The sequence below is a fragment of the Mustela erminea genome, chromosome 14, assembly GCF_009829155.1.
Source record: "Mustela erminea isolate mMusErm1 chromosome 14, mMusErm1.Pri, whole genome shotgun sequence".
Taxonomy (NCBI): domain Eukaryota; kingdom Metazoa; phylum Chordata; class Mammalia; order Carnivora; family Mustelidae; genus Mustela; species Mustela erminea.
The window spans coordinates 66,253,645-66,280,472 of NC_045627.1; the positions used below are offsets into that span (position 1 = coordinate 66,253,645).

The following is a 26,828-nucleotide window of genomic DNA, read 5'->3' on the forward strand; positions in this document are numbered from 1 at the left end:
TCATAAATTAATAGAGGTTGGGCATTTCTAAAGTCAAAAAAGACCGCAGGGTGGGGAAGTAACTCTAAGTTTGAGTGCCTGGCTCTGTGCAGCTGATAAGCCAACTAACCTATTCTAAATGCTTCAAAGTTAATTTTGCTTTGACTTGCTCTAAAACTACTTAATTCCATGTCAAGACCCTCCAACTAACTGCACAGAAATCAACAAGAAACAGTGTGTCAACGGTCAAATGTTTCACACATCATAATTCACAATTTGGGGAAGCTTTAAGTCTGACAGAGAAAACCCAATTGAGAGCCACTCCAGCTTTAATGTCCCATTCTTTTTAGTTTGGAGATCCCAAGGTGAGATTAAGATCTTTGTTTCTGGTGTGGTCATATGTAAAAGGTTGCAACAGGTTTGAAATCAAATACTAACTAAGGACCGGGCAGCAAATTTGCCTCCTTCGATACGGATTAAGTATCGAAGGGAAAACAGGTCATCACCATCAACCAGACTTTACAGAACTCTCAGCAAATAACTCGTTGCTGCAGAAGTGAGCCTGCCACGCAGACACCAAGACGGCGTAAAATCCACCAGGCACCCAGTGCAAGCGGTACCTCTTTGTGTCCTGGGATTTACACCCCTCCCCCCCAGAGGCAGGCACATCTCGAGGAAGAGGAAAGCTAGGCTGCCATCTCCCCTGCATGCACCTCTTCCATGCATGCACCTTTGGTCAAATTATCCAAAGACAGTAGCCCTGACCCTTCTCCCCGCTTCTGGCGGGACCCCGGTGGACCCACTTTCCAGCGGTACGGGAAGGCCGATTCCCTAGGACAATCTAAGCCTGCATGCGGAGGCTGCTTTCCGCAGCTACTCGGATCCGCCCTCGCCTCAGTCCCTAGTAATGATGGAGCCCCAGCTCTGTACGGGGATAGCCACGCAACCTTCCAGCCCCTTTCCCTAGTTTCGGACCGGCTGCAAGCCCCGCCTTCCTCCCCAGGCCCAGGTCTCCTTCCAAGGGCCCACCTTCCGGGCTCCCCGCTGCCCCCCGAAACCAATCCAGAACCCAGACAGCAGGCTGAGCGCCGTCCCATTCCCTCCTTGGCTTCAAGCGCAGTGCCCCGCCCTGGGCCTGAGGACGGGAGGGGGGTGACCGGCCATCTCCAGAGGGGCCCGGGCCCCCACACTCACCATCCTCCCGCCGAGTCCCTCCTCCTCCTCCTCCTCCTCCTCCTGCCTCCCGGTTACCAGGGGCAACTGCTGCGGCACCGCCCCCGACGTCCCTCGCACGCTCAGCGGAGGAGCAAAGCTGCCGTACGGGGCGGGGTCCAGCTCCGCTTTTCCCGAAGTGCGCAAGCGCGCCAAAGTGCCCGCCCACGCCCAGGCGGGCTGCTGGAACGACTGGAGCCGGCTGCCGGCGGGTGGAGACCCCGCGAATGGTTAAAGCTCGCCCACGTGGCTGGTGGGCGCCGCCCAGCCTGTGATTGGTTGGGAAGGAGCAGGGCGGGGGCGGGGCGAGGGGCGGTTCCCGGGCCGAGGCCGCTGGTTAGTACAGACTTGGCTTCCGACGCAGTGTACTTCTTTTGGCAGTTGTCTCAGTGCATTCTTCTGGGACCAGGTAAGGGGTCTTGGGAGGAGGCCGCCTGCCACACCTTCCTGTAGACCGCACATCCCGCGGAGGAGCTTGGATTTCTGTCCTGACTGCCCAGGCAGGGCTGCTGCGGGGTCTGGGCTTCCACCTGCTGTATCCACGTGGCGCGAATGGTGGCCTGGGGCTGCTCAGTGACCGCTATCATATGGTCCCGGCGCCATAAGGCCCAGCGGAGGTGTTGGGGGCGTTATGGGCTGTGCATCTATCTCCACATCTCTGTGTTAGGATGGAGGAGTCCCGCAGGGGGGAGGCTGCCTGTGGAGGGCAAGAAGCAGCCTGGGGACTGGCTCTGAACACTGAGGTGAGCAGACAGCAGGGTTGAAAGGCGTTTTGGAATGTCCAGGTTTTGCTAAGCAGCGTTGGACCAGATGGTGCGCTGTCTGCAGCCCCGGAGGAGGCAAAAAACCGGCCCGCTTTTACAGGCAAGCGAGAGCGAAAGGGACTCTGGGTGGGTTGAGAGACGCTACCTCCCAGCCCTCCCCCACGCAGAGAGCGGGTAGAGGAGTTAATCCCATAATGTGCCAGGTCCTGTTCTAGACTAAGGAGACACAGCAAGGGACAAAATCTGCCCTCATGGAAATTACATACTTTTTAGTGGAATGCTTTTCACACAAGATTTCCTTTCATTCTCACAGCCCTAGAAATTGGTTGTTCTAAGCAATATAGAGTCGGGACTTGAACCTGGTTCAGCCCCTGGAGGAAGTGATTTTAACACTCATGTGTTGTCTAGGTTGGTGGAACAGGAACGGCTTATATTTGTGTTGTAAGCTCAACTTTTTAAGAGTTGGTAGAGTGTTGGCACTGGTGATAAACCTGTTTGCAGTCATGTGTGCGCCTCTTACCTCCTTCACTGGGTTCTTGTGCAGATAGGGGAATTATTGTATGTCAAGTACATAAAATATTGCCGGGCATATGGAAAGTGCTACATAGGATTTAGCTCTTACTGCTTCGTCTAGGTTTTGGGGCTTTGCCCCTCTTCTTACCAGCAGGCTTTCCAGTCCACTTAACATCACTGGAACGAAGGCGGATTTTCCCTGAATGGTCCTTAACTATTTATGCATTCAGCTAAAGTGTGTTTTTTGTTTTTTAAGATTTTATTTATTTATTTGACAGACAGAGATCACAAGTAGGCAGAGAGGCAGGCAGAGAGAGAGAGAAGAGGAAGCAGGCTTCCTGCGGAGCAGAGAGCCCGATGTGGGGCTCGATCCCAGGACCCTGGGATCATGACCTGAGCCGAAGGCAGAGGCATTAACACTGAGCCACCCAGGCGCCCCTAAAGTGTGTTTTTAAAATCTGCTCACGGCATACCTTCTTCAGAACCTTGGAGAGAAAACTCAGTACAGAACTTTGAGTAAGTAGATGCAAGATGAGTGGCTAATTCGGAGCATGCACTACTACAATCTCCTTGTCTCTAGCCTGTTTGTTCTTTTGTGAAAAAGGCAGGGCAGGCTTCTCTTTCTGAGTTGTCTGGTGTCTAACATCATGGTTGCCTTGGAGTCACAGGAGTGTACCTGGGCCTGCCTGTGTAATTACTAGTTTCATTGTCCAGCTTTTTCTAGGTGGCTTTGGCACCAACCCTTGCCTATCTCAAGTGGTCTTTGTGTTTGGTCTTCTTGAATCTGGCTGCCTTGATCTTCCTCTAATCGCAAGTACCAACGATGATGTTTTGTTTTTCTTCCTACCTGGGGATCCAAACAGGGAAATACTAAGTACTTTCCCTTCTTGCAAGAGGATGCCCAGAAGGAGTTTGGAAGCCTGTTCTCTGAGCTCTGATACTGTTTGTCAGAGAAGATCAACTCTCTCTCTCTCTTTTTTAAAAATAAACTTTTCCCAGCATAGGGCTTGAATTCAAACCCCAACATCAAGAGTTGCATTCTCTACCAACTGAGCCAGTCAGGTGCCCTAAAACTCAGCTCTGTCTGAGAAAGATGACTTCAGGAGAGGTAATAGGTTGTTTTTTTTTTTTTTTTTCTTTTTTCTCTTTTCTCCCTCCCTCCCTCCTTTCCTTCCTTCCTTCCTTCCTTCCTCTCTCTGTCTCTCTCTTTCTTTCTTTTGGCCTGTTGTGGATGGAGGACCCATCTAAGTGACCCCAAGCCTTGTGACCTTGGGAGAGTAGGCCCTAGCTATTGTCAGATTGTTGGACGGATGGACAGGACTGGAGCTGTGGTAAGCTCAGAGTTGTGTGTAATGTTCAGCAAGCTGACTCAGTTGATGGGAATCTTTCTAAACATCAGTTTCTTCTTCGGTAAATTGATAATCTTGGATCCTCACATCTTTTTTTTTTTTTTTAAGATTTTATTTATTTATTTGACAGATAGAGCTCACAAGTAGGCAGAGAGAGAGGGGGAAGCAGGCTCCCTGCTGAGCAGAGAGCGGCATGCAGGGCTCGATCCCAGTACCCTGGGATCATGACCTGGGCCGAAGGCAGAGGCTTAACCCACTGAGCCACCCAGGCGCCCCAAGATCCTCACATCTTTGAGCTGTGATATCCTCCTATCCTATAAGCAAAGGGAATTTTCGGTCAGTCACCTGTTTGATTTCCAGCTTCCCCCTTGTTCCCAGTAGTCGAACCATATTCCTTCAGAACTGAGGCCACCCTGGACATGGTAGTGACCTCTTTAGGGAATACTAGATGTGGCTGATGTGGGAAGAGGGAGACTAACTGTTCCAGAGAAAACCTGGAGACCAGATAGGTCTCAATATAGGAGGTGCAGCTTTGTGACCCAAAGCCTCCTCTTCTGTAACCAAGATAGATTATGAATGACTTGATAGAGTGACTTCCTTGATGCCCAAGGAGCCCAAGAATAAGATGGAATGCATTTCAGGCAGGCACTAAGTATCTTTAGAGGGCCTGGGAGCATGAATCTTCGATCTGCCAAGGGAGGCCAGCTTTAGGCAAATAACTGTACGTAACGAGAAAGTGATGATTACAAAGCCAAGTGTGTTACAAATGAGGATAAGATGCTATGAGGGTATATGACGCAGGCGTTTGAGTTTGCCCTGGAGTCATGGAACTGTGCCCACTGGGGGGCAGCAGATATTGTGGGGGAGAGAATTTTTTTTTTTTAAGATTTTATTTATTTATTTGACAGAGATCACAGGTAGGCAGAGAGGCATGTTAGGGTGGGGTGGGGGGCTCAGGCTCCTTGCTCAGCAGAGAGCCTGATGTGGGGCTTAATCCCAGGACCCTGAAATCGTGACTTGAGCTGAAGGCAGAGGCTTAACCCACTGAGCCACCTAGGCACCTGGGAGAAATGTTTTAGACATAGAATTTAGATTTTTTTGGGGGGGGGCTTATATATATATTTAAGATTTTGTTTATTTATCTGAGAGTGTGCACGTGTGTATGCAAGAGAGAGAGAGAAAAAGAATGAGCAGGGCAGAGGGAGAGGGAGAAGCAGACTCCTTGCCAACAGGGAGCCTGACCTGACGTAGGGCTCCATCCCAGGACCCTGGGATCCTGACCCAAGCTGAAGGCAAATGCTTAACCAACTGAGACACCCAGGTGCCCCTGGCCTTATGTTTTTTGTAAGACAGGAACTGGGCAACTCATATGCTGACCTGGGTAATGAGGGGAAAGTTTCTTGAATAGTTTAGCAAATGATTACCCCTTCATGGTAAAATACTTCCTTTATGAAAGGCAGAGGACACTCCAGTGTTGGGTTGAGGGTGGAAAGAGATGTCCAAGGACAGGCTGTGTGTGTTAAGAAGGAAGCATAGCATGTTCGGAACACCTGGGTGGCTCAGTCCGTGAAATGTCTGCTTTCAGCTCAGGTCATCATCCCAGGGTTTTAGGATTGAGCCCTGCTTTGGGGCTCCCTGCTCCACGGGGAGTCTGATTCTCCCTATGCACCTCCACCCCCGCCCTGTGCACATGAGCATTCTTTCTCTCGCTCTCAAATAAATAAAATCTTTTGCTCTTTGCTGGCTTTCTCCAGCAGAGGGGCTGGAGCCCCAGCTTGGGGCTCTATAATCCAAGGCACTGTGTGATCTGCCGGCCAGGCTGACAACTCCTTTTATTTTAGCCCCATGTAGAGTCAGGGAAGGTAAATTCTTGTCTCTCTCCCATTCTTGGGTTCAGTTGTGACTGCACGAAATAGCTTTGGTCTTTGAACCAGCCTGTAAGAGGCCTAGTCAGCCTGTCCCCAGAGGACAAAGCCCAGAGCTTTCCCTTGGGCTTTGTGGTGGAGTGAGAGAGGCCTAAGTCTAGCAGTGGACAGTGGACACTCACTGTCTGGCTTCTGACTTCTTCAGAGGTCGCCACTCAGTGGCGGCCTCAGGGCCAGGGGAGGGTGCCATGAAGACTCCATGGGGGCCTCCCCTTCTGTCCTGGCTCCTTCCTCCTGGGAAATGACCCAACCTCAGCATGTCACTTGCTGAAGTCTCTCCCACCTCAACAACAACAAAAAAATCTAAAAACCGACCATCTCTCTCTTTACTGCATTTGTTGGCTCCTGAAGCCTCCTCCTTCTCTGGTGGTTCTTTCTCATCTATTTGGGCTTCCTTTTTTGGGGGGCTGGCCTCTTAAATGTCGTGGTTTTCAGACTATGCCCTCAGCACTCTATTTTTCCCATTCTGTGTATTCTCACTGGAAAATTTTCTCTGAAATGGCCTTGATGCCGCTGACTTGTTTTAATTCGAACTCAGATCTCTGCACTTTCTTTCTTTTTTTTTTTTTTTTAAGATTTTTATTTATTTATTTGAGAGAGAGAGTGCAGGCCCGGGGAAGGGCAGAAAGAGAAGCAGACTCCTCCCTGAGCTGGGAGCCCGATGGTGGGGCTCAATCCCAGGACCTTGAGATCATGACCTGAGCTGAAGACAGATGCCTAACCACTGAGCCACCCAGGTGCCCCTCTGTACTTTGGTTTATTTATTTGTTTAGAAGATTTTATTTGTATATTTGACAGAGAGAGAGAGACAGTGAGAAAGGAGACACAAGCCAGGGGAGTGGGAGAGGGAGAAGGAAGCTCTCCACTGAGCAGGGAGCCCGATGCGGGGCTCGATCCCAGGACCCCCGGATCATGACCCAAGCCTAAGACAGACGCTCAATGACTGAGCCACCCAGGCGCCCCTTTTACTTTCCTTTAAGCCTAAATATCCATGTGCTGACATTGGACCTCTCACTCAGCGTATACTTGAATTCTTGGGCTAGGCACTGGAGTAGCAGTGGGGAGCAAAATGGGCATATTCCCTGGGTCCGAGGGCTTATGACCTAGAGGGGATGGTCGGTGTTCATTAAAATAAAACCACAGAGTGTTAGGACAGACTGGCACAGCTCTGAGGGCTGTGACCCTGAGAGGGCTTAAGCCGAGCACCTGATCTAGTGGTTGGGGAGAGAGAGGGGCCAAGGGTCCTTCAAAGGATTCCCTGAGGAAAGGGTTAGCCAAGATCTGAAAGATGAGTGGGTGCTTCCTTGCAAATAACTCTAGATTGTTCTGGAGAGCATAAGGCTACTTTTTGAGGGATAGGGTGGAACCCCGATGTTATGTGCTAAAACAGATGCTTTTCAGGCTGCTACTTATTCTGAGGCAGCTTTGCTGTGGCTTCCCTTCCAGGTACAGTGGCCCATGGGGCTCTGTTGAGGCAGAAGTCTTGGGTAGAATTCTCCTTTCATTTTACCACTACTTAATATAAAACTTTTTTTTTTTTTAAACTAGTCCTGTGGCTTCCATCAGCAATATGTTTCCTTTCTCGCATACTCAAATACTGGTTTTGTTTGCTCAGTTTTTTTTTTGTTGTTTTTTTTTTTAAAGATTTTATTTATTTATTTGACAGACAGAGATTACAAGTAGGCAAGAGAGGCAGGCAGGAAGAGAGAGGAGGAAGCAGGCTCTCTGCGGAGCCGAGAGCCCGATGTGGGGCTCGATCCCAGGACCCTGGGATCATGACCTGAGCCTAAGGCAGAGGCTTTAACCCACTGAGCCACCCAGGCGCCCCTGTTTGCTCAGTTTTGTGAGTGCTTTAGGATTTTGGTAATGGCATAACTCGAGATGGCTTTACATCTTACTCCAGCTGTGTCTATGAGCTTGTGATATAATATATATGAAAAATCCTCAGGGTTATATTTTTCAAGGGGAAAAAAAATGGCCTAGTAGTAGGAGATTGAGAGTTAAATTAGAAAATTATTCCTTGAAACATGGCTGGGGCGGGGCGGGGATGTGTAGGTATTAGTGAAGCGGGGGAAGGAATAGTATCCGGACAGGGAAGGGCGTTTGTAAAGGACCTGAGACAGGTGGCAGTTTATTGCATTTAAAAAAGTGCCATGGTACTTGAAACTCAACACATGGAAAATCCAGCTCCCTGTTTTCCTCCTTAAAGCCTATATTTCTATATAACTTGTCTCTGTACATAATGGCCTCAATCAGAAACCCCGGGTATCGCTCTAGATACTTACGATGTGTCAACTTAGCTAGGCCAAACAACTCCCCCATCCTCCTAATCCCCTTCTGGTGTGCTTCCAGTTAGAGTGGGCAAGGAGGGCCAGCCATTCGATCAAACACAAATTTAGGTGCGGTGATGAAGGGATTTTGCAAATGTAATTAAAGTCCTAATTGGTTAGCTTTGAGTTAATCTAAGGGGAGATTATCCTGGGTGGCCTGACTTAATCAGATGGAATCCCCTTAAAAGAGGGCTAGGCATCCCCTGGGGTCACAGACTCCAGCCATGGCTGGGCAGGCATGGCTCTCCTTCCCTCCCCAGGATTGTCCCTTGCTAACTCCCTGTCCCGATGGCTTCAGGCTTGCTTAGCCAGCTCCCACAATTACATAAGTCAGTTTGCTAATTCCTTGTACTAAATCCATTTTTATAAATTTCTAAATATTATGTGAATATCTATAAAGGATGTATATATCCTGTTGATTCTGTGTCTGTGCTTGAACGCTGACTTACAGAGTAATCTTCCTATAACTGATCACTTAGTAAATGCCAAGATTCTGCTGCTTTAAAAGTTTCTGTCTTTTTGGTCCCTCCTCTCTGTTCCTGGTGCATTGGGGTTCACAGGAGCTCCACCTCTTCTTGCCTGGATTACTGATGTTCCTGTCCAGCTGATCTCTCTGCATCCTCTGAGGTCCTACCACACCGAGTTTATTTTCATGTCATTGCCTAGAGTTTTCTTTCTATTTTTTTTTAAAAGATTTTATTTATTTATTTGACAGAGAGAGAGCACAAGCAGGGAGAGCAGCAGGCAGAAGGAGAAGCAAGCTCCTGGCCAAACGAGTCCAGGCTCAGGACTCAGTCCTAAAACCCTGGGATTGTGCCCCAAGCCGAAGGCAGATGCTTGACTGACTGAGCCACCCAGGTGTCTAGAGTTTTCTTTCAAACAACACATCTGATCTTGTCACTCTGCTTAAAATCTTTTAATGGCTTCCTGAAATTCTCAAGGAAAAATTCAAAAGCCTTAGCTTTTTTTGTTTTTAAGATTTTATTTATTTATTTGACAGAGATCACAAGTAGGCGGAGAGGCAGGCAGAGAGAGAGGGGGAAGCAGGCTCCCCGCTGAGCAGAGAGCCTGATGCGGGGCTTGATGCCAGGATCCTGAGATTATGACCTGAGCTGAAGGCAGAGGCTTAACCCACTGAGCCACCCAAGTGCTCCTAGCTTTTTTTTTTTTTTTTTTTAAGGATTTTATTTATTTATTTGACAGAGATCACAAACAGGCAGAGAAGCAGGCAGAGAGAGGAGGAAGCAGGCTCCCCGCTGAGCAGAGAGCCTGATGTTGGGCTTGATCCCAGGACCCTGAGCCGAAGGCAGAGGCTTTAACCCACTGAGCCACCCAGGTGCCCCAGATTTTTTTTTTTTTAAATTTTTATTTTTTATTGTTTTTTTTTTTTAAGATTTATTTATTGGAGAGAGAGGGTGTGTGCATGTGCGGGGGCAGGAGAGGGAGCAGGGGGAGAGGGAGAGAGAGCATCTCAAGCAGACTTCCTGCTGAATACGGAGTTCCCCCTGGGTATCCATCTCACAACCCTGAGATCATGACCTGAGCTGAAACCAAGAGTTGGCCACTTAATTTACTAAGCCACCCAGGTGCCCGCTCAAAGATTTTATTATTTTTAATTTAATTTTATTTTAAAGATTTTATTTATTTATTTGACAGACAGAGATCACAAATAGGCAGATAGGCAAGCAGAGAGAGAGAGAGGGAGAAGCAGGCTCTCTGCTGAGCAGAGAGCCTCATGTGGGGCTCGATCCCACGACCTGGGATCATGACCTGAGCCGAAGGCAGAGGCCTTAACCCACTGAGCCACCCAGGCACCCCAAAGATTTTATTTTATTTTTTTAAAGATTTAATTTTTTTATTTGACAGACAGCAATCACAAGTAGGCAGAGAGGCAGGCAGAGAGAGAGGGGGAAGCAGGCTCCCCGCCGAGCAGGGAGCCCGATGCGGGGCGATGCGGGGCTTGATCCCAGGACCCCGAGATCATGACCCGAGCCAAAGGCGGAGGCTTTAACCCACTGAGCCACCCAGGCACCCCCAAAGATTTTCTTTTTAAGTAATCTCTATACCCAACGTGGATCTTGAACTCATGACCCCAAGATCAAGAGTCACGTGCTCCCCCAACTGAGCCATCCAGGCGCCCAAAAGCTTTAGCTTTTTTATGACTCCATTTTCTCTCCTCTGTTAGCATATCAGTTATACTCCCTCTGGAAATTTTTTAGTGGTTTCGTAGAGCTTGCGGTACCCATTTACTAATCCAAGTCCACTTTCAAATAACACCAAAGCACCTGTCCAGTAGTGCAGGTAACCTACACCAGTATTACCAGGTCCTCCCTCGCAGCTGGTAGAGCGCTACTGTCTCTCATATCACTGCCTATAGGCTATAATCATCAAATACATTGTTGCTGCTGTTGCTTTGAACAAAAACTCTGTTCAACTGGTAACAATTGAAATAAGAAAAATATTTTATTTTACTTTCATTTATTCCTTCTGACACTTACTTTATGTAGGTCTGACTTTATGACCTCTCATCTCTGAAGAACTCTAACAACTTGCAAGTCAGTTCTGTTGGTGATAAATTCCCTCAGTTTTGTCTGGGAAAGCCTGTATTTCTCCTTCACTGTAAGGCATACTTTAGCTGGTGTAGAAGTCTAAGTATGTGTTGCTTTTATCTTTCTTTCTTTCTTTCTTTCTTTTTTTTTTTTTTTAAAGATTTTATTTATTTATCAGAGAGAGAGAGCGAGCGAGAGCGAGCACAGGCAGACAGAGTGGAAGGCAGAGGCAGAGGGAGAAGCAGGCTCCCTGCCGAGCAAGGAACCCGATGCGGGACTCGATCCCAGGACGCTGGGATCATGACCTGAGCCGAAGGCAGCTGCTTAACCAACTGAGCCACCCAGGCGTCCCGCTTTTATCTTTCAATGCTTGAAATATTTCACTCTATGCTCTTCTTGCTTGTGTGGTGTCTGAGGAGAAAGCCAATGAAGTTCCTATCTTTGTTCCTGTCTAGGCAAGGTGTTTTCTTTTCCCTCCCTCAGATTTCTTCCTTGATTTTCTTTTTCTTTTTTTTAAAGGTTTTTTTTATTTATTTGAGAGAGAGAAAGCAAGTGAGGGGAGGGGCAGAGGGAGAGGGAGAAGAAGGCTCCCCTGCCTAGCAGGGAGCCGGACTCCCATGACTCTGGTGGGATCATGACCTGAGCCGAAGGCAGATGCTTAACCGACTGAGCCACCAGGTGCCCTGAGTCTGGTTTTTTGTTTGTTATCTTTTTTTCTTTGTTTGTTTGTTTTGTTTATTAAATACCACATATGAGTGGACGCATCTGGTATTTGTCTTTTCCTGTCTTTCTCTGCCTTGGTTCACTTGGCATTATACTCTCTAGTTCTGTGTTCTTGCAAACGGCAAGATCTCGTTTTACGTATATGCCACATCCTTCATATCCATTCGCCTATCCATGGACACTTGTGCTCCTTCCATATTTTGGCTACTATAAATAACGCTGCAGTAAGCATAGGGGTGCATATTTCTTCTTGAATTAGTGTTTTCTTATTATTTGGGTAAATACACAGTAGTGGAACTACTGGATCATATGGTAATTCTATTTTTAATTTTTTGAGAAACCTCCATATTGTTTTCCACAGTAACTATACCAGTTTGCGTTTGCATCCAGGTGTAGATTTTTTAGTAGTTGTCCTTGGTGTTCTCTGAGCCTTCTGGGCTTGTGGTTTGGTGTCTGTCATTAGTTTATAAAATTCTCAGTCATTATTGCTTTAAGTATTTCTTCTCTTCCCTTCCCTCTTTTCCTTCTGGCATTCCCATTACGTGCATGTTACACCTTATGGAATTGCCCCAAGGTTCTTGGATTTTCTACTCTGTTTTTCTTTTCTTTTTTTTGTTTTTTTTGTTTTTTCTTTACTTTTCAGTCTGGGAATTTTTTGCTGACACACATTCAAGCTCATAAAATTTTTTTTTTCTTTTTAAATATTTTATTTATTTATTCACAAGTAGGCAGAGAGGCAGGCACAGAGAGAGAGGGAAGCAGGCTCCCTGCTGAACAGAGAGCCCGATGAGGGGCTTGATCCCAGGACCCTGAGATCATGACCTGAGCCAAAGGCAGAGACTTAACCCACTGGGCCACCCAGGCGCCCCACTCATAGAATTTTTTCCTTGGCCATGTCCAGTCTACTGATGAGCCCATCAAAGTCATTTTTCATTTCTGTAACAGAAATTGTTTTAAAGACTTTTTTTATTTGAAAGAGAGAGAGAGAATGAGCACGAGCAAGAGGAGGGGCAGAGGGAGAGGCCCAAGCAGACTCCTCGCCAAGTGCAGAGCCCAATGTGGAGCTTGATCCCAAGGACCCTGAGATTGTTACCCGAGCCAAAGTCAGATGCTTAACTGACAGAGCCACACAGGTGCCCCCAGAACCTTTGTTTTTTTTTGTTTTTTTGTTTTTTAATTTCCAGCATTTCCTTTTGATTCTTTCTTTTTTTTTTTTTATTTTTTAAAGATTTTATTTATTTATTTGACAGAGAGAGATCACAAGCAGGCAGAGAGACAGGTAGAGAGAGAGGAGGAAGCAGGCTCCCTGCTGAGCAGAGAGCCCGATGCGGGGCTCGATCCCAGGATCCTGGGATCATGACCTGAGCCAAAGGCAGAGGCTTTAACCCACTGAACCACCCAAGCGCCCCACCTTTTGATTCTTTCTTAGAGATTCCATCTCTCTGCTTACATTATTCATTTCTTCTTTCCTGTTGTCCACTTTCCCACTGGAGTCCTTAGCAAATCAATCATAGTTACTTGAATTCCTGTCTGGTTCTGACACTTGCTCGCTCTTCAGACTATGTTTTTGCCATTTAGTATGCCTTGTAATCTTTTGTCAGGAGCCGGATGTGTGTGCCATTTTACCTTTGTCTGGTGAGATGTTGGGTTGTATTTACTGTTTGCTGAAGCTGTAGGTATCAGAGATTAACATTTTCTTTGGTCCTTGTTTTTGTCTCTCCTGTTGTCCTTGGGTTTCTAGAGACTTCTTAAATAAATTCTGAAACTTCCAATTCTTTCTGTGGTTGTTCGGTTCTCCCTGTTACTACATAGGAGCATTGTACCGCCTGCAGTGGTCAAGTGCAAGGGAAGAGAGAGTGTTCTATAGTCCCGTGATTAGTTCTTGGCCTTGGAGTGAGCCTGTGCCCCCGGACCTTCAAGAGTGCTCCTTAGGCTCTTCTCACCCCCTTTAAATGAGATAGGAAGGTCAAAAAGGGCTGGAGTTGGGTATTTACCTTTTCCCAAGTTGGTTAGTTTCTAGGAAAACCCAAAATGGCTAGGCTCTGGTAAAACAGGCTCTTTTGAGGACATGCTTTATTAGGAAGAACACCTCTGGGTATACTTCAGAATGACTACTTTTCCCATCTCTGTGTCAGAAGTTCAAGGGGGTTTTTCTCTGGTCTTCACCTTGAGAGCCTGGTAGACGCTTGAAGGTAAACTCAAAAGTGAGCCCCCACACTCAAGGTTAAATCCCCTTGGAATTTTGAATTTGCAAGCTTGTTCACACTGAGCTTCCAGCAATTGGTCAATTATCGTTTAAGTTTTCCAGTGGTACTTGCCCAGCGGAGGGCTTCTGTTCTCAGTAAGCCGTGGTTCTCTGTGCTTGCCTATTTCTCCAGGCTTGGGGGCAGTGGTTTGCCCTGGGTCCTCAGTTCACTGAGGCATCTAAGAAGAGTTGTTGATGTTTTGTTTTCTTTCAGCTTTTTTTCTTGTTGCAAGAACAGGAGCGACAGTTTCCAAGCCCCTTACATGTCAGGCCTGCCTTAATTTTTCAAGACATGGATTCCAGAACCCAGTTAGAGACAAGAATTCTAAAGTAAATCAAGTGGAATTAAAATCCTGGCTTTGTCACTGGCTAATATATATGACTTGGTAAAGTTACTTACCTGTGCCTTGGTTTTCTCATCCATAAAATGGGGTTAGATTAAAGGTATTTATTTTATAGCATTGCTGTGAAGACGAAGTCAGAAAAATGTACGTTGAGCCCCAAGCAAAATGTCTAGCATAGAGTCACAGCTCAGTAAGCATTAGCTGTGATCACATTATCTGGTCCCCACGCATCCTGTGTGCGGTCACCGCTGGCTTCTTTTTTTTTTTTTTTTTTTTTTTTTTGCCTGGGACACCTCTCTTCTATCTATCTGATTCTACCCATCCTTCAAAACATTGTTTATTTCTTCTGTTCACAAAGCATGTTCAGGACCCCTTATTCCTTTCAGATAAGGGGACTGTATAATTTATCATCCAAGTCCAGGACACTTAAAAAAATTTTTTTTAAAAGATTTTATTTATCCACTTGAGAGAGAGACAGTGAGCAAGATCATGAGAGGGGTGAAGGTCCGAGGGAGAAGCAGACTCCCCATGGAGCTGGGAGCCCGACGTGGGACTCGATCCTGGGACTCCAGGATCATGAGCTGAGCCAAAGGCTGTTGCTTAACTAACTGAGCCACCCAGTTGCCCCTAGTCTGGGACACTTTTGATAGTGAAAGGGGGCGCTATTAATAATTACTCTAGGACAGCAGTCCCTGGAAAACGGGGAGATCTGGTCATCTCCCTTTTAGATGCCTCTTCTCTGGTTTTCCATTGCCCCCAGTGTCTGCTCACATCATTGTTCACACTGCTGTCCGTGTGCTCTCCTTGTCTTTTACCCTCCATCCTGTAAGTCCTTGAGGGCAGGCGTGGTGCCTCGCTCGCAGCCATGGCATGGGATCTCTCACAGGGTTGTGTGCACCGTGTACACGTGCACTGCACGCGCACGCTGAAATGATGAGAGTGAACGTGCCATGTTCATTTCCACCTTTCTCTGTAATTGTTTCTACCTTGAATGTGATCCATGTCTTCTGCGTCCTTCAGATAAATCTGTTATCTGCAGCTCGCATTCTGTCTCTTCTGGGAAGCCCCCTTTCCTTACGGTGCCCCACCGTCTCTGCTTTCTCTCATCTCCTGTACTTACTGTTGCTGCATATATTATCTTCTGTTCCCTGGGTGGGTTCTTCTGCTGTTACACTCAGCTCCCCAAGGATAGGCACCATGTTGTCCCTGTTTCCAGGGTCTTCCCCAGCATGATCAAGCACAGGGCTGGCTACCAACAGCTCCTCAGGAAATCCATGTTGGTCTCTGGTTGTTCAGTCTGGTGCCCATTCACTGGGACCTTCCCGAGCCTGGTCAAATGTTGCTAGTCGCTGGTGAAAGCAGGCCTTTTGTAACTGAGAGAGAGGAGCTCAGGGACTCGGGGGCAGACTTTGGTTTGGAGGGCAATCCTCATTTTCTCTCTGTTCTTAAGTCCACAGTTTTGTGTGTGAGTGAGATGGAGGCTGATCTGTCTGGCTTTAACATCGATGAACCCCGTTGGGACCAATGCACTTTCCTGGGACGGGTGAAATACTTCTTCAATATCACAGACCCACGCACTGTCCTGGTACCAGAGCGGGAGTTGGACTGGGCCAAGGTGATGGTGGAGAAGAGCAGGTGAGCAGTGAGCGGAAGGGACTCGAGGCCCTGGAGCTGCACAGGTGGATCCCCTCGGGAGGAGGTGGAAACTGAATATGGGGGAGTGGACAGAGCTCTCAGGCAGGAGGCGGCAGAGTGACTTGGGGCAAGGAGTCTGGGCTGTAACTCTGTTGTCCTTGGGGGGCAGAATGGGGGTTGTGCCCCCAGGCACTCAAGTGGAGCAGCTGCTGTATGCCAAGAAGCTGTATGACTCAGCCTTCCACCCTGACACCGGGGAGAAGATGAACGTCATTGGCCGGATGTCCTTCCAGGTCCCCGGCGGCATGATTATCACGGGCTTCATGCTTCAGTTCTACAGGTAGAGAGAGCCTGGGAGTAACGCGGTGGGCAGTGTGGCCACTTGGGTCTGCCAGGCAGGGACCCCTGTGGTGATGATAGTAATAGACATTTCTATTGACCCTTTACCTAATACCAGGCACTGTGCTAAATTCTTTCCGTGGATTACCTCGTTCAATCTTCTCATCAGCCCTACAGAGAAGTACTACTGTCATCTCAACTTTATAAGTGAAGAACTGAGGGTCTAGAGAGGTTATGTAACCTAAGTTCACACAGCCGGAAAAGATGGGTGCCTGGATGTTAGCCAAGGCAGTTGTCTCCAGAACTCTCAATGAATAAGCCATCCTAATTCCCTCTTTAGAAAGTACTTATTTAATAATGAAATTTTAATGTATTTTTATTTTTTATTCTTTTATTTTTATTTTTTAAAAGATTTTGTTTATTCATTTGACAGACAGAGATTACAAGTAGGCAGAGAGGCAGGCAGAGAGGAGGAAGCAGGCTCCCAGATGAGCAGAGAGCCTGATGTGGGGCTCCATCCCAGGACCCTGAGATCATGACCTGAGCCAAAGGCAGAGGCCTTAACCCACCGAGCCACCCAGGCGCCCCTGTATTTTTATTTTTAAGTCTATTTATTTTATTTATTTTTTGCAGAAAGAGAGAAAGTACATGAGTGGGTCAGGGGGCCATGGTAGTGGGGAGGGGCAGAGGGAAAGGCAGAGAGAAAATCCCAAGCAGGCTGCACACCCAGTGCAGAGCCCGATTTGGGGGCTCGATCTCATCAAGAGTCAGACACTTAACTGTCTGAGCTGGTCAGGTGCCTCTAATGTTTGTTTGTTGTTGTTGTTTTTCAAGATTTATCTATTTGACAGAGAGAGACACAGTGAGAGAGGGAACAGTGGCAGGGGGAGTAGGAGAGGGAGAGGGAGAAGCAGGCTTCCTGCTGAGCAGGGAGCCTGATGTGGGGCTCGATCGCAAGGACTCCAGGATCATGACCTGAGCCAAAGGCAGACGCTTAACAACTGAGCCACCCGGGCCCCCCTCTAATGTATTTTTATAATGTAATATCTTAGTAAAAAATACAGGAAGATGACCCCCCCCACCTGCCGCTACCCCCAAAATAGGAAGACCCTTTCAGCCCAGCGGGGAGAGAACAAACTTTCTCTTCAGCTGTTGGAAATTTTACTCCTCCCTCTTCCTCTCCTTCCTCTGCTCCCCTCCCCCATGCATCCATTTGTCTGTTAGTGAGCCAGGCCTTGGGCCAGGTGTGGGGAATATTAAGACTCAGCCCCTCCCCTCAAGGAACTTTCAGTTTTGTTCAGCAGACCAACAAACAGTTGTAGTCCAGCTTGCTAAGTGGTAGGTCGGAGGGAGAGTATGGGGTTGTGAGAGCAGGGAGCATAGAATGACTCACTGTTCCAGAAGGGCAGGGGAAGGGTCAGGAAGGTTCCCGAAGAAGCAGCGACTCTCAACAGAGCAGGATTTAGCCATGGATGGAAGGGGGTGTGTGTGTAGACATTCCAGGCAGAGGGACCAACCTGTGCAAAGTCCCTGATGCATGAAACAGCATGGGAACAGTTTGGGACACAGCAGGTCGTCTGGTTTGACTGGTGTGCATCAAGCCCTCCCTTCCATTGGATTCTTCTTTGCCTCCCTGGGCCTCCCTTATGGTAGGACGATGCCGGCGGTGATCTTCTGGCAGTGGGTGAACCAGTCCTTCAATGCCTTAGTCAACTATACCAACAGGAATGCAGCTTCCCCCACGTCCCTCAGGTAGGAGACTTGAACCCCAGGCTGTCCATGTGGGTCTGGAGCAGGTGGCTGTCCTCTTGTCTTCAGGAAAACAGCCCTTCTAAAGGGTTCTTGGGCTGTCTTCTCTGGGTGAAGCTTGTACGGGGCTGGTGACCAGGTCCCCCTTTTTAGGGTTTGCTAGTATTTTCTGAGGCTGACTAGGAAAGTATCTTCCTAGACCAATTCAAAGTTTATTCCTTCATTCATTCTCAAATAGTTGTTTTTTTTTTTTTTAAAGATTTTATTTTTTTTTTAAAGATTTTATTTATTTATTTATTTGAGAGAGAAAGAACATGAGCAGAGTGGCGAGCAGAGGGAGAGGGAGAAGTAGAAGCAGGCTCTCTGCTGAGCAGAGAGCCCGATTCAGGACCCAGTCCCAGGACCCTGAGATCATGACCTGAGCCAAAGGCAGATGCTTAACCCACTGAGCCACCTGGACACCCCCTCATCTATTTCTTGAGTAGGTTTTAAGTGCCAGGCATGGTTCCAGGGTCCTTGTTCTTGTGGAATTTAGGGTCTTTTAAGCAAACAAGCACAGCAAGTTTAGGTTGTGACTGCTGCCCTTAAGGAAACAAACAGGTGACAAGATGGCAAACAGCAGAGGGGCATCTGTGTGGATGGGCTCGTTGCGGGTCTTTTCTGTGGGGCCCATATTTCGGCTGACTTCTGAAGGATAAGGATTTAGCCTACAGAAGAATTCCCCAGAGAGGGAGCAGCAGCAGTTGAAGGTTCTGAAGCAGAAAAGAGTTCGGGGTGTTAAAAGTACCGAAAGGAGGCCGAGGGGACTGGAACAGTGCATGTGTGTTGAGAATGGGGAAGGTCACAGGATGAGACAGGTCAAGTTTCAGGCAAGAAGCCTCATTTCCAGAATTTCTCAGTCACACCAATGCCTTGCCCTCAGCCAGCAGGGCTCCCCACTCTCAAGCGTGTCTCTCCTCTACTAGGCAGATGGCCCTTTCCTACATCACAGCCACAACCACGGCGGTGGCCACCGCTGTGAGCATGAACATGTTGACCAAGGTACTGTCTGGGGCTGCTGGGGGCATGGTGGCCTCTAGGGGGCAGCAAAGTCCTAGGGAAAACATCCCCCAGGCCTGGCGCTGTTGTCCTTGTCTGGGTGAGTCCGGTATGGCCAGAGCCCAGCCAGCTAGGGGGCAATATCCCCAGGTTAGTTTTTCTCGGGTCTTTGAGGGAATCTGGGTTCCTAGACCAAGCGTCTGGATCAATGTGGCAGTACCAAGCTCCGATTTATTTTGTAGTCCTTCAGCCCCCTCCCCTCCCATCTTCTGGTGTGAGCCCTGTTGTTCCCTTCCCCCAACAGAGAGCTCCACCCCTGCTGGGCCGCTGGGTGCCCTTTGCCGCTGTGGCTGCTGCTAACTGTGTCAACATCCCAATGATGCGACAGCAGTGAGTATGGGGATCCCATTTCTTCCCTACAAACCACAGGGTAGCGGGGCAAGGGCAGGAAACCAAGGCAGTGGGTGGCTTTGGGGGACCGAGGTGGGTGTGGGGAGGGCTGCTGGGCTATACCTCCGAAGGGTCCCAAAGGACAGGCTGCTCCAAGGGTGATGGCCGCGGGAGTGACAGCTGACTTAAGTTTAATCTGTGAGGAGTGTTGTGGGAGTCATTGTTTGGATGGTGTGGGATGGCGGTGAGGTGAGTAGGGTAGACCTGTGGGGGCTCATCCAAGATCATGTCCTTTCAACTGCAACTGGCTTTCAGTTGTGAACTCTCCCTACTTCCAAAGCCCTGGGGCTGGCTTACAGAATGAAATGTAGCAGAGCGAGGTGTCCAAAGGTAGAACAAAGCCAAGAAGCTTTGAAAGAAGCCAGAAGAGTAGATAGATGTTTTCCAGGCACCAGGCTCTAAGCTTTGCAGCAGGAAAGGTAAAAGGAGAAACCCGTGTGTCTTGCAATGCTTGTTTTTTGGCGAAAGAAAGCATGGCTATTCCTCTGTTGTCCGACCTAATGATGTAGTATACTCAGGCTCTCCCTGATAGCGCCTGGGAGGTAGCATGTGCCGCCTAAGTGTATGCTGTTAATGCTCTGGTCATCGTCATCGCCGCCATCACCATCATGATGTATACAAGCCACGTTTTCTTGGAACTGCCAGCAAATGGGCACTGTCACAACAGCTGTTGCAGAAAGAGCACAATCCCAGAATAGTCAGTTGTACACGTTCCTCTCCTCTTTCCCTCCCATCCAGGGGCTCCTTCCCAACCAACGAAGGAGCCCCAGCCACCTGCCTGGTCTGGGGATGAGTGCTCTCAGGAGCTGGCCTGAGAATAAGTCAGTACAGCTAGTGTTTGTAGAGCAGTCACTCTGTCAGGTGCTGGACTAAGCTCTCTGCCGGCGTCATCCCCTTTAATCCTCACCAGCCCTCTGCAGTGGGTGCCACGATTAGCCCCATTTTGCGGATGAGGATAACTGAGTCCTCAGAAGGATCAGGAAACTTTTGTTCAAGTTCGGAAACTTATTTGACCTAGGCCATCTGAGCCCAGGCCTACCTCTCTTAGCCACGGCCCTAGATCACTTCTGAGATACCACTCTCTGGAATGCCTAAGGAAGATCAAAGGACCAGGCTGCAGGCTGCGGGGGGCTGGCTTTCCAGAGTTTGAGTGTGCTGGCCTTGGTCCCCTGCTGTGTCCCATTGCTGGCAGGCCTCCAGCACTCTTTTCCCAAGTCCAGCAACTCCTGTCTGTGTTTAGGGAACTCATCCAGGGGATCTGCGTGAAGGACAGGAATCACAATGAGATCGGTCATTCCCGGGTGAGCAGAGGCATCCCTTTGGGGTGGGAGGAGGGCATTCTGTCTTCTACCCTGTCCTGTTCTTAGTAGTCAGAGCAGGCCCAGGTTCTGTTACAAGACCTCCCTGATTCCATTCTCATTCTCCTCGATTTCCTTATATTTCTTGTTCAGAACAGGCTTGTCATGTCTTTTCTCCATCATTTCTGGTCCTGAAGCCGTAAAGGTCTAGCTAGGTGAGAGAGGGTTGGGTAAGGACCCAGCCCTTTGTGGGTCCATCCCTCCCCCTTTATCATCTCAGACTTGACCCTGACCCTGAGCCTTGACCTCACCCTCTGGTACAGCCCATGGCTACTGGATATCATTCCTGACAACTTACTCTTTTCTGCCCTCAGAGAGCTGCAGCCATCGGCATCACCCAAGTGGTTGTTTCTCGGATCACCATGGCTGCCCCTGGCATGAGTAAGATAGAGAAGCCCTACCTTCCTGGGGGGACCCTGGAACACGTGATGGAGGCCTCAGCCACACTTAGCTTTTGTGGGTGGTGGGGCCCCAGCCTCTACAGCCGTGCTTCTCAAACTGGCTTTTCCCACTGCAATACAAAAATGATAATTCCTTGATGTGATAGAGATTGTAGCTAATGCTACAGGGCTAGTGCTATTACGATATATAAATGTACCAGATCCGCACGTTACACATCTTACTTCTATGTAGTGCTGAATGCTGAAACCCATGAGAGAACCACACTGTAGTTCTAGGAACATCAGTTAATCAGAGATCTGGCGAAGAAAGTTCTTTTCATTCCACAATAACACCTTAAGTCCCTTCAGTGTGCTGGACACAGTGCAGGGTGCCAGGGAGACAGTGGTAAAGAAATCCTCTGCGTAGTTTTGCCCTTAGCAGGGATATGTTACAGAGTGGGATATGAGATTTGTTTGCATGAGCCTTTAAAGATTTGAATTTTGAGAAGGACACTTTGGGCCTGTGGCTCGTGTCCTATTACAGGTGTGCAGATAGAAAAGTCTGGGAAGCACCCTTCTGCTGGCTCTTGGGGGCCAGCCTAGGGGTGGCCATGTCTACACAGTCTTCCATTCCAAAAGTACGTTCTGGAACTTCAGGGGAGGTGGGTCACTGGACTGATTTTGGAGAGGGGTCTTGGGAAGAGTCTGACAGCCCTTCTCCCGACTTCTCCCTGGTCTCTTGCAGTCTTGCTGCCAATCATCATGGAAAGGCTGGAAAAGCTACATTTCATGAAGGTGAGTGGGGTCCTCTTTTGCATCTGCCTTGCCTGGAGCTCCCCCAGCCATACCTACACTTCAGAGCTTCTGATCCTTGTCCTTCCCTCTAGCTACGGGCCTTCATCTCGCTCAAATTGGGTCAGTTCCAGTCCCCGCCAGCTGCCTGCTTTAGAGGTCATGGCCACTTGTGTGGCCTTGTCTGCAGAGAGGAAGAAGAGCCCCCTTCTCCTCTCCTTCATGGCTAGGAGTTTTGTGCCTGTGGGTTTCAAACTGGCTGATCAGGGGTAGGGCAGGCATGGGATTCGCGTTAAGATCTCTAAGTCTCATGTCATCTTTCCTTCGATTTTGTGCAGAAAGTCAAGGTCCTGCACGCCCCATTGCAAGTTTTGCTGTCTGGCTGCTTGTGAGTAACGTGTTTTCTGGGTTTGGGTTCTGTGATAGCTGGGGCACCTAAGACCTGTCTTCTTGTGTTGCCTATGTTGGGGGACATGTACATTTTTCTGTCACTTCCATAGTGCCTGAGCTCGGAACACCCATGGGCCATCTGGGGAGTTCTTGCCCCATCTTTGTTGAGGGCATCAGGCTGGCTGGGTGCTGTGCCCAGAACCACGTGGAGAGCAGAGTGCTTGGGTACCCTCCTGTCCCAGTGTGGCCTCTGATCTTCAGACCGGAGAAGAGGCGAAAACCACAATACAGCCCCACCATAAAAATTCTAGGGGCACCCGGCTGCCTCAGTCAGGAGGGCCTGTGACTCTTGATCTCAGGGTTGTGAGTTTGAGCCCTGCATTGGGTGTAGAGATTACTTAAAAATAAAGAATTTTTAAAAATAACAATAAAGAAAGACATGATAACTGTGACAGTGACAGACACGTTAGCCAATGGCCCAACAGTCACATTGCAGCATATCAATGTATCAGATCAGTGGGCCAGGCACCTTGCCTGCCCACAATGCCGTCCGGCCCCGATGTCTCAATATAAATTAAGTAAATAAATAAATACGCTCAGACATAAAAAAAGAGAGGGCAGCTGGGGCTGTCAAGCATCCCAACCTTGCACAAAAGGAAAACACCATAAGTCATGGCAGCATGCTCCGGCCAGCGACTGGCCACATCCTAGCATCAGGCACACTTTACGAGGCCATGGTGCTAATTAATGACAACAGTAACCGCCAACACGTGTGGAGTGTGTCCTGTGTGTCCCCACGGTGCTCATGCTCCATGTCTATCATTTCACTTAAGCCCCTCAGCCCTGGAGGTCTAGGTCCTGTCATCATCTCCTTTTACAAATGAAGAACCCCAGGCTCTGTAGCTCATAATTGCTGGAGTTCGGGTCAAGTCCCCGGCAGTCTCCCGCGCCACGCTACCTTCTGCCAGCTGAGTCTCCACTGCGTGAGTGGTTCCCCCGGGCTGAGCACCATCGCCGGGTCATTTCCTCTGAGCTTGGCGACAGCCCTGCAGAGTAGGCCCCCATGTCCTCCCTCTGCTGGCTCAGGGCTCACTCGCCCAGGATTGCAGAGCGAGTGAGTGAGTAGCCAAGCTGGGATCCGAACCCTGGTCGGTCGGAGTCCCACGTGCTGTAAGACAGTGCCCCAGCCCTGAAGCACCCGAGGACCTTAGAAATCCTCTCCAGCCCTTCCTCAGGCCTCCTGCATCAGTGTCGCTTTTTAATAAGCCCCTCGAGTTGCTGTGTTTGCAGTGCGGTTGGAGAAACTGCCGTGTTCTGTTGTCTACCAACCTAGGGCTTGTGGCTGCGGGCACTCGCCCTTGGCTTTCATACCCTTCCTCCTTGGTGCTTGTGGCCTTCAGGGCCACTGCTTGCACTGCCAGTGCCTTCGTAACCTTCACCTGCTTGAAGGATGGGTGGTTGGGGGGTGAGGGATGGGAGGTGGAGGGGGCCAATTTCATGCCATGCCGGAATGAGTACCCTGCCCTGGAGACCAGGAGGAGAGTTGCAGGGAGGGGAGCCAGGTGGCAGCGGGGAAGGCATCTATCTCCCTGCTTCTTTGTGGGACTCAGAGACGGGGTGTGAACAGGCCTGGGGGGAGATGTCCCTCACATTTGTTTCTCCTTCCTTCCAGCCTCATCTTCATGGTGCCAGTGGCTTGTGGGCTCTTCCCACAGAAATGGTAAGAGTTCTCTGGTCCTCACTTTACCGAATGCCCTGTCCCTCCCTGCTCTTCCTGACCTGCCTGCTGCAGGAGACAAAGAGGGGCAGGAAGGGCAGCAGTTGTCCAAGGCCAAGTGCCTACCAGCTTAAACTCTGAGCCTCTTAACCCTGGGGGATGGTAAACCAGAACAGAATTCTAAGGGGCGGAGGGATGAGTTGCTCCCTCCCTGTGGAGTAAGGGCCGCCCTGGAGAGACGTGGGGGAGCCACAAGAGACTTTCTGTCCCAGTCGGTCAGGTACTTATTCTGGCTTGTGTTTGCCTGGGGATGGATGACTTGGACCACTCTACTTCCCTTGTATGCCCTGGCAGGGAAGGGGTGTGCGAAGCGATGGTGGAAAAGGGAGACAAAGCATCAGACTGGGGGAAGGGAGAGGACGAGCTCCAGGAGACTAGGTGTAGCTTGGATGTACACTGAGAACAGGCCAGGTTCCCCTGCTTTCGTCTTCATGTTTCAGTGTCATCTGCAGACATCTCCCGTGTTCCAAGCACTGTGGCTTACAATCCTACAGAGAAGATGGAAACTTAGCACCAGGGAGAATGAAGTCAGGCCCGAGTAGAAGTAAAAACAACACATTATGTTGTACAGAAGCCCATTCTGATGGAAAAATCAGATAGTGCTTCTTGGAGGTGGCATTTGAGTTGGATTTTATCTGACAGTAATTTGCTGCTTGTCATAATCCCCTTCTTTTCTCTTCTCAGTGAATTGTCAGTTTCTTATCTGGAACCAGAACTCCAAGACACCATCAAGGCCAAGTACGGAGAACTTGTGCCTTACGTCTACTTCAATAAGGGCCTCTAAATGGCCCATCCCAGCAAGGATCAGTCTGTACTGATATTCACCAGTCCTTCCTTAGCTGCCTTGTACACCTGTGCCCTCATTGCTCTGCCAACAGGGCCTAAAGGTCAGGGTGGATTTGGGGGTGGGGTGGGGAGACTCCTGTTTTCACCCAGGCACCTGGGTTATTGGATTCCAGGGGATAAAAGTGAACAAGGGGAGCAAAGACCAAGTCTTCTCTCTGCTACCCCCCACCCCCAACTACCGTCCTCTGTAGACCAGGAGCTGAGATTCCCTGAGGGAGAAGTTGCTGGAACCTGGGGGAGATACTCAAGCAAACCATTTGGAAAAATTTGGAGGGTGGGGAGAAACCATTAGGAAACCTTTGTGATTCTAGTTCCAGCCAGGACTGGGGAAGAGCCCCTGGGACAAAGGGAAGCTCCCACCCCTGTTTCTTCTTCCCTTTCTCCTCATCTTGTCTCACACTATGGAAACTTTTGCCCCTGCAGTTCTAGCCAACTGAGAAAGGGGGAGGGAAGAAGTCTGTTGTCACCTTGGGGCTCTTCTTCTTCCCCATTCTCCTCCCCAGTGCCCTCTTGTCCGAAAGTGTCTTCGGGAATGCTGCTAAACTTGGGTTGACCAAGCACCCAGGAGTTCTTATGCTAAAAAAAACAGCCACTGCACGAGGCAACAAAGTTTTGTGGTGCTCTAAGCCCTGTGATACTGACTTTGTTCTCCTGTGCTAAAATCATGTCTGATTTTACATCTGTTTAAAAGATAAATCCTAACTGTGTGTAAAAACTATGTATGTAGGTATTAATAACACATTTTAATGGGTATATTTCCCCAGCTGCCTCCCTTCCTCAGCCCATTGGGTTAAACATCAAAGACTGGTATGTACTGAATAGGAAAGGGGCGTTTTATCTGGATACCTCTGAGAACTAATCAGCCAGGACCAAAGAGCCTTAAAGGACACACAGCAAAGTGTAGCCACTTGCCCTTCCCATCTGGGCTGCTCTAGGTGATTTTTCAGGCTCGAGTGTGGTGGTTATGGGAGACCACTGTGGCTTACCTGGGATCAATGTCTGTATTGAGTTCTGTCTGATAGAATTTACTGACTATTCAAATGATATCACTGTGAATCAAATAAATTTCTTGAAAGAGCACAGTGAACTGTCTATAGACTGAGTTAATAAAGCCTGGACGAAAAGCAGGATCTGGTCTTGCTTTGTCCTTGGGATGGCTTTGGGTTATTGTAACAGTAAGGGGAACCTGTCTGAGGCCTGGAGGCCATTGTCAATTTCCCTTACTACAGAGGAAAAATCCACCTGTTTTTACTGGACACTCCAGAATGGGAACTGTGTTGTTTCAGAGCAGGAGTTGACGAACAGTGGCTCAAGGGTCCAAATCCACCTGCTACCTATTTTGTGTGCCTGGGAACTAAGAATGCTTTATATTGTTAAAGGGTAAAAAAACAAAACAAAACAAACAAGAATATATGACAGAGACTCCCATATATATGGCATGCAAAACAAAATATTTGCTCCCTGGCTCTTTACACAAAAAGTTTCCCTTACTTTGGAACAGTGGTTTTTAGAATGTGTCAGAGTCACGTGGATGAGTTGTTAAAACACAGATTGTGGGTCTAGTTATGTCTCCTGAGGCAAGGGAAACAAAAGCAAAAATAAGCTATTGGTACTACATCAAAATAAAAAGCTTCTGCACAGCCAAAGAAACAACAAAACTAAAAGACAAGCTACTGAATGAGAGAAGATATTTGCGAATGACATCTGATAAAGGGCTGGTATCCAAAATACATAAAGAACTTATTACAACTCAACACACAAAAAAGCAAATAATCCAATTGAAAGATGGACAGAAAAAGGGCAGTGGCTATTTCTGTCAGTAGAGCATGTAGATCTTTATCTTAGGGTTGTGAATTCAAGCCCCACATTCGGTGTGGAGATTCACAAAAAATAATATTTAAGAAATGGACAGAAGACATGAAAAGACATTTCTCCAAAGAAGACATGCAGATAGCCAACAGACACATGAAAAGATGCCCAACATCATTTATCATCAGGGAAATGCAAATCAAAACCACAATGAGATCATACCTCAAACCTCTTAGAATGGCTAAAATAAAAAAAGCGAGAAAAACGTGTTGGTGAGCATGTGTCAAAAAAGGAATCCTCTTGCACTATATGGGAATGCAGTCAGAGAAAGA

The 26,828-nt window shown here is 48.5% G+C and overlaps 2 protein-coding genes across 3 annotated transcripts in view; one reads left to right on the forward strand and one right to left on the reverse strand.

The window, feature by feature from the left end:
• The window catches only part of ARL3 (ADP ribosylation factor like GTPase 3), a 36,198-nt gene extending 34,792 nt beyond the window's left edge, over positions 1-1,406 (reverse strand). Inside the window, exon 1 of the mRNA XM_032313938.1 lies at positions 1,174-1,406. Within this exon, the coding sequence (XP_032169829.1) occupies positions 1,174-1,176 (3 nt within the window). The 5' untranslated portion in view covers positions 1,177-1,406. The remainder of the gene's footprint in view (positions 1-1,173) is intronic.
• Positions 1,407-1,470: 64 nt separating this feature from the next.
• On the forward strand, positions 1,471-25,774 carry SFXN2 (sideroflexin 2). 2 transcript variants are annotated; one of them, XM_032313937.1, is made up of 13 exons: positions 1,484-1,600; positions 13,804-13,975; positions 15,384-15,568; positions 15,738-15,908; positions 17,561-17,659; positions 18,622-18,697; positions 18,999-19,084; positions 20,385-20,445; positions 20,817-20,883; positions 21,628-21,677; positions 22,013-22,062; positions 23,737-23,784; positions 24,526-25,774. In XM_032313937.1, exons 3-13 carry the CDS (start codon positions 15,408-15,410, stop codon positions 24,623-24,625), a joined length of 969 nt encoding a protein of 322 aa, XP_032169828.1. In that variant the 5' UTR covers positions 1,484-1,600; positions 13,804-13,975; positions 15,384-15,407; the 3' UTR covers positions 24,626-25,774. The 2 variants fall into 2 exon arrangements, with proteins under 2 accessions (XP_032169827.1, XP_032169828.1); XM_032313936.1 differs by lacking the exon at positions 13,804-13,975 and having other exon boundaries at positions 1,471-1,600.
• Positions 25,775-26,828: the final 1,054 nt, after the last annotated feature.